The sequence below is a fragment of the Typopeltis vanoorti genome, chromosome 1 (assembly GCF_054136105.1).
Source record: "Typopeltis vanoorti isolate ZY-2024b chromosome 1, IOZ_Tvanoo_1.0, whole genome shotgun sequence".
Lineage (NCBI taxonomy): Eukaryota > Metazoa > Arthropoda > Arachnida > Uropygi > Thelyphonidae > Typopeltis > Typopeltis vanoorti.
The window spans coordinates 40843755-40851457 of record NC_143549.1 but is presented as its reverse complement, the minus strand read 5'-3'; the positions used below and the strand labels follow the sequence as shown (position 1 = coordinate 40851457).

At 36.2% G+C, this 7703-nt stretch overlaps 1 protein-coding gene across 1 annotated transcript; it reads right to left on the bottom strand.

Annotated features, from left to right (window-relative positions):
• Nucleotides 1-6380: 6380 nt before the first annotated feature.
• On the bottom strand, nucleotides 6381-7235 carry LOC150109912 (uncharacterized). The gene has a single exon (XM_090398270.1). The coding sequence runs from the start codon at nucleotides 7233-7235 to the stop codon at nucleotides 6381-6383; it is 855 nt and encodes a 284-aa protein (XP_090254396.1).
• Nucleotides 7236-7703: the final 468 nt, after the last annotated feature.

Below are 7703 nucleotides of genomic sequence, written 5' to 3'. Positions count from 1 at the left end.
TACTTATATATTATTCTATATAATTAAAATTGACATTTTTAAAGTGAGTATTCTCATAAGGCACTTAATTTATTTTGTATTCGGCAGGATCCATTTCTCGTTTTGAACAGATAAGCGGTTTGAAACCGTGTCAGTTAGCTGGTAATTAAATCCGTGAAAGTGCAAAACTTGCTGTATATGCTTGAAGATAATCTGTGAGAGAATGTGTTCTGGAGAATAAAAATCCAACCGCTAAAGCTGTGAGTTTCCAGAATCGCCTTTTGGCGTTGGGAAAGTCTTAATTAAAATTGTATCGATTTTATATATTCTCGAGGCGTATGTTGTCTTATGCAGGTCATACTTTTAATATAAATTCAAAAATGATTTCTAGCACTTTTCTCATGTTTCTGTTTTGTCATTTTTGTGAACAGCATTTCAAAAAGTCATCATGGAAGTAATGAATTCTTTGTTTACTTGATACTTCAGTTCAATTAGGTTTGTATTTCTGGAAGCATAATTCTTCACGCAGTGTGTGAATTAATAAAGTTTATGTACGTTTCGTCAAGCATGACGTTTCCATCTCATTTTCACAACAAATTTAAAGAATTTTTCTCGGTTTCCAGATTTGGGAATGTGGCCATTTTAAATTAATGCCTTTATTAAAGGTTAGGAATTCAGTTTCGAATATAGAACCATATTGCTACTTTCCTCGCTTGAGTACAATCCACAGATTGTCCTCAAGAAAGATAATACCTGTCACATGGACAACTTGCAGAATAATTGTAATTAAAACTTCCTGGACATTTCTATCACGCTGAGGATATTTACTAAATACCCATAACATGAATAGTGCATAGCTTATTAAGCCACATGAGTATAGTCTTGCGTCATAAGAGTACTAACTGGAGATTTACTGTCGCTAAGAATGCGGAACACTGTCGTTTCGCAACTTAAATTGACGATTGGCAAGGGTAATATGAAACGGGTAACTAGGGAGAGTGAAAAAAAAAGTAAATTGCAAAACATTAGGTTGCGAACATTTCTCATTAAGCGTGAGACCATCGCGCTGCTTGTTTAGCGTTGAAGTGGGTTGGAAGAGTTGCATTTTTGATCTCTAAATATGAGATACCGTGTTACCTCTTGGCCTTCCCATTACTTAAAAAAAAATAATTTATTGGTTGGATTCACATAATCTACTTTAACGTAGAAATGTAGTCCGCTAGCTGTAAGCACCATAACGTAAAGTGAGTTCTGTTCCAGAGGGCGTATTGCTTGCTAATTGGACTGCTGAGATCAGTAATACACCCTCTGTCCAAAAAGAAACCGAACTTTTCGAAAATTGAAGAAACCAGTGGTGCCATCTGTTTGTATCTTTTTCTTGTCGAAAGCTGCAACCTTCACTAGTTTTGTATCAACTTTTGACATTTGTTTCATTAGAAGCGAGTTATACTGCCAAGAGTGACAGTGTGTTTTGACGAACGGTAGGTTGTCACGATATTCATGCCGTACGCGACGAATTCTCGCTATCAATCGTTTCGAAATTTCGAGATAGAACTCTCCATTGACCGCTTGACCAGGCGGAACGAATTCTTTGTGGATAACGCCCTTGGAATCGTAGAAATAAATCCGCATTGTCTTTAGTTTTGACTTCTCGAAGCGACTTTTTTCGGATTTGGCGTTTTGTTTCGGGCTCCTACTCAAAATATCGCGTTTCGTCACGAGTAACTATCGTTTCAAGGAAGTCTGAGTCCTTATGGTTTTAATGAGGTTCTTGCAGTGTTCAATTCGATACATTTTTTGGTCGTCGGTCAACTAGTGGGGAACAAATCGCGAATTCAATTTATGAAGGCCCAAACTCTCGGTCAAAATGTTGTGCACAGTTGATTTTGGAATCCCTAATTCATCTTCAAAAAATCTCACGAACGATTTCGGGTTTTCTTTGATGAAATCGCGCACTTTTTGGATGTTAACTTCGCTCAGTCCAGTGTTTGGACGGCCCAGCTTTTTGTCGTCCTCAAGCATCTCAAGACCACTTTGAAATCACTTAAGCCACTCGTAAACTTGAGTACGGGATAAACATTCCTCAAATGCTTCAAAAGGCATTTGTTGAACGCATCAAATGCTTTTAGAAGCATTTGATGCGTTCTTGGTAAAACTTTTACCAAGTTTAACACAAAGGTCAATCGCAGCTCTCTGCTTGAAACTCATTTTCCGACCATTCGTCAAACACTGTCACTCTTGGCACTGTTACTCGCCTTCTAATGAAACAAATGTCATAAAGAGTTGACACTACTAATGAAGGTTGCCGCTTTCGACAACAAAGATACAACAGGTGGCGCCACTAGTTACGAAAATTTCGGTTTCTTTTTGAACAGAGGGTGTATATAGAATATGAACAATTATTTCCACGTAGATATTAAATTTTTATTAAAAAAAATCTTGGAAAAAATTTTCTAAATAAGGCATATCTGCTAATCTCTTAATTCATAACAATTGTTGACAGATTAGACATACGGATAAACCCAATTAGATTTCATATCTCGTGGGAGCTATATTACTACAGCACTCTTTTCGTATTTCATGTAGCAGAGATTGCAAATACAATATTGTGCGCACGTCTGGTTTCCGTTGTGATTCTGATGCAGTGGAGAGTGTTAATGATATCAGGATTGTAGAATGGAATACTGATTATGAAGACTGAGAATTTGTAGACTGCAGACACTAGCAAAGAGGAGGGATATGATTGAGACTTCTGAAATGGTCATACAGAATTTCAGTAGATGGAATATTTTCATTTTATGGAGGTTCTGGGAAGGATGAGAAGGCATCCTTGGAACTGAGAATGAATGCCGCTAAGAAGAGGTGAGGGCTAGATTTTTCTTCTCGTTGGAATGGATTGCCATTGGATGTTGTGAGCGAATGAATTCAAGAATAAGTATGATATGATATCTGGTGCGTGTAGTATCTCTCGATGAGTCCCTGAATAATGTCTATAAATAATGTCTGACGGTTTGGCCCTTAAAATTCGAAAGTATAATAGATTTTGTAAACGATCTACTCTACGTGTGTGTCTTAGTATATCACTGGATCTAAAAAAACTTGGAATGAGCTTGTAAGCAATGCTGCTATTGGGACGGTCAAACGAAGAAGCGAACGCCGATGGAAATTCCGCTAAAGTTGAATTAGGGAATGCATCTAGCAGCTTCGGTTAAAACGTTTTGTTTTTGTAATTACTGAAATAAGTCAAAAGCTTCATTTCGGCCAAGTAAATGAAGAGAATAGTATTAATCCAGCCCTGTTTCGAAAACTATACCAGGGAGCTTACGAGAATACAACCCTCAATATCGGAGTTGCTGCGTCTTGAACTACTTACAAATATGCATTTAGAGTTCACTTATGAAAAATATAATATATCAAACGGAGGGAGAGTTTTCCTCAAGGTTTCTTTCTAGATGAAAAGTAATAACACTAAACATCTGTCAGGTCACTGAAACTTAAAAGCAGTGATAAAAGGCTAACATATATAGGGGCTTCTGGAAAAAGCCAGTGTAGTGCAAACCAAAGCAACTCCAATGCTGAAACTTACAAGCTCTCTGGTTTGTTTTCAAAACTTTCATTTTCGAGTCACATCATAAATGGCTATTTCAAAAAAATAAATAAAATAAAATTTTATTGGGGATTAGCTAACGCTCAGCCAGCGGTTTGAGTCGAGTGGTTAGCGTATCTGCTCTTCAGCCAAAAGTCTGCGGGTTCGAATCCTGCCTTGGGCATGGATGCTGTGATTGTAAATAAAAAATACTTGTGGTGGTGGGTGGTAGTTGCTGTTGGTGTAGTTGCGGTTTGTTCTAGGTGGAGATGGTTGTAGAGTAGGTCCCATCTGTCGATGAGTCTTTGGACTTCCTGGAAGTGTCACGCAATGAAGTTTTTGTCTCAAACTACGTAACACTGACATGCGCTAATCACTGGCAAGTAATGGAAACAGCTGAGGAATTCAACTTGGGAATAAATTCATTTCATTGTTAACGGCTCGTGTGTACTCATTTCTATAATAACTGTTACTAACTTATTTTCCTATTTGCAATATATATTATGGGTAATAAAATCCCAGTTATTCAGTAAATTTTTCTGTAAAGCATTGATTCAGATCGGCTGAACATAATCTTGGACATTGATTCTATTTTTTTTTTTTTTTTTGGTGTAAGCACCTTCTAGGCAGGTTATTTGATTAGTGGATAGGAAATTGAAGTTCAGAAGACACATTACTAAAGCGTCCAAGATAGCACATCAGATTACTTGGTTGTTGAAGAACACGCTAGCATCCACAGATAAAGAGGTTGTTATTCCTCTTTATAAGGCGTTGATACGTCCACATCTGGATTATTGTGCTCAAGTCTGGTCGCCTGGATTCCTTGGAGATGAATTGGTGGAGAGGGCTCAAAAGAAAGTGACTAAGTTGGTGAGTGGTTTAAAAAATGCTTCATATAGATTGAGATGATGTGGATTACAGAGGTTGGTTGATAGGCGGAGAAGAGGAGATATGAGAGAAACACTTAAATTACTTAAAGGTTTTTATAAGGTTGATGCAAGGGAAATATTTCAGCTGTGTGATACTGATGGGAGAACAAGAGGTCATCCTTGGAAATTAAGGAAGAGTGTGGTTAACAAGGATGTGAGAACTAGATTTTTTGTTTGGAGAGTGGCGAATGAATGGAATGCATTGCCTGACTCAGTTGTGTGTGTGTGCTTCGTCTGTAAATGAGTTCAAGAAGAGGTATGAGATATTGTTTTGACAGTTTGGGTCTCCCGCGAAGAGTCTTCTGACTCCATGGAGATACTCATATGTAATATGTAATAATGTTTGATTTTACAAAAAGCAATTGTATATTAATCTTTTTTAAAAACTGGCTGTTAAAAAGTTTATCGGTTTATATGCTTTATTCATACGTAATTTTCTATTTTTAGGTTGGTGTTTAAAATTTAGGTAGCAAAGCTATTTTCTAGGGTGTTCATGGTAGTTCTGAAAAAAAAATACTAGCTTTTGTCTCATTGCAGCAATTCAAGCTATAGTACAAAAGTATAAAGTAAATAGCGTGCATGTCGGCTTGGTTGGCCGAGTGGTTAGCGTATTTGCTCTCTAGCCAAAAGGCTGCAGGTTCGCATCCCGCCGTGGGCAAGGACTATTATTTTTCTCTACCAGTGTAGCACGTAACAATCTGATTTAGATCCTGTATTGTGTTAAATTAAATATATTTTTAAAAAATTAATGTTACATTTTTACTAAATAATGTTGCATTTTTAAAGGGATTTTTGACCTTGTTGGCAGCAAAGACAACTTAAAACATGTAACTGAATTATACGATGAATTTAAGTTTTCCACGTACACTTATTTTGATTGTGGAACTTCATAATTCCAAAGTACTCGATTCTAAAATTATAATTCAATAAAATAAAAATTTTATTTTTATTTTATTGTTTCTAATATTTTTGTTTAAAAGTCAATTTCAGATTTTTCTATATATATATCATATCATAAAAGTGCAACATCATTTAAGATTATCAGTAAATATTTTGGTCACTGATTATAAAATTTCAGGATTTCTTGTAAAATAAATCCTCAGATTCAAGCTCCCTCTAGCTTTTCGCATCGAAAGCTCTGTACCTGAATATACGAGTATAAAACTCGCAATTGATATATCTAGAAGTTTGGTGAATTTTCGGTTTAAGGAACTTATTCCACTATATCACCATTAATAAAGGATTTAAATTAAATCAACCGTTCATTAATGTTCTTATTTATCAAATAAACTGGTACTGAAAAGTTTTTTCCACCTAGTTATGTATTGTGTTAATATTAACATAACCATATTCATTGTTAGACTGCATAAATGCAGTTAACATTAAATTCATTATAAACAGTTGTCATAAAACTATACAATTCCTAAAAAATAATCATTTACAAAATTAAAAGCAAAACATTGTGTATTACTTATATAAAATTAAATTGCCTCAAACATTTATGTATTTTTCACAAAAATATCGTTTAATTCCTTCAAGGAATATAATTGCTGTTATAATAGCTATCACCAATAAATGGCAGCACATAAAACATAAAATATTTAATATATTAATATTAAAAATGTTAGCAAGATCAGAATTACAAAAATCTTTCACTGTATAAAATATATATAAAAGCTTAGATTTAGGAGATGACACCACAGTGACTCATTCTGTAGAATTCTAGGTAATATTATTCCTTCTGTTGCTGTTAACTAGTTTTTAAGTCACTTTATGTTGCTGACATCTTAATGTTCCATTAGGTAATCATAACAGATGTCATTTCCAGAGTTTTCTATATATATTTAATATCCAGTATAGGAAAACTTAAACAAGATTATCACTGTCTATGCAATAGTTACTCCAAGTATTATTCCTAATATAACTCCAACTGTGACTACGGCCAGGATGATCCAAAGCACTATGAGATGACCTTTGCAGCATACTTGATCGACGCTGTAGGGATCCTCATCTTCCTTAGAACTGAATCCTGGTGGCGGGGTTCTCAGTTTAAAAGGATCGCGAACTGGTAAAGGTTCAGCTCCTGCTGGAATCACCATAGGTCTGGGTCGTAGCATAGGAGGAAGGAGATGAGGAGGAATATGAGAAGCCGGAATTCCATGAGGAGGTGGAGGCACTGGGTACATAGGCCCTGTTGGTAACATCTGCAAGGAACCATGAAAAGATTTCTTATCCAGGGCTGAAGGAGGTGGTGGTGGTGGAGGTGCCATCATTGGATGATTATGGGGGAAGCCATTGGGGTGATAGTACCCTCCTCGGACATCAAACATGGATCCATGACGACGAAGTGTACCTCCATTTACAGGAATTGGCAGTCCATGCCCGTGTACTGGACAAGGTTCTCCATCCCATGTAGCCAGAGCTAGAGCTGGAACGCTGCGCGTCGACCTTAAAGTGCCATTCCGAAATCCTCCATTACTGACAGGTCCTAGAGTATAATTGTCCATGGGTACAGCTGTAAACTGAGAATGACCGTAATTGCGGTCCATAGTACGCAAGTGATCCCGACTTTGAGATCTGCGAGGAGGATGTCTTACCATCGGTACTTCTTCCCTTTCGTCAGTAGATGTTGAGCTTACAGAAGGTGAGGAAGGTCGGTGAGAAGGACGCGATGCGTGATGATGATGAGGGTAGGGGTGGTGATTGTTGGTATAGTTGGTGTCGCGGTGACGCCAAGCCATAGGGCCGCTATGGTCCCTGTAGTTATTAGCACTAGCGGGATATTCCCTCATTGATTTGATTTTTCAGCAAAGATAATATGTGCAGAATCCAGTCTGTAACGCAAAAATAAACGTTGTTAAGGAGGAAAAGAAAGACAAAAACACAAGTACCAAGAGTTAGCTTGCTTAAACTTTTACACTATAGTATGCCATATCCAAGATTCATAAGAATAAATTTTTTTCTTATGAATCTTGAACTATATTTTCTTATAAAAATAAAATGATTTTCCCACGTTAGTCACCTAAAAACAAACCACGCCTGGACAGCTCAAGATCAAATATAAATACAATATATGAGTGATTTAGAGATGTATAGAAATATCATATTTATAAAATAAACATGATTTAATTTACATACTTATTTAATATTATTCAATATTAATGTACAAAGATATATTAACATTTTAAAAAATACTTTTGTAATTAATG

Coding starts and splice junctions, on each gene's coding strand:
- LOC150109912 (XM_090398270.1), bottom strand. CDS start 7,235: ATGGCTTGGCGTCACCGCGACACCAACTATACCAACAATCACCACCCC.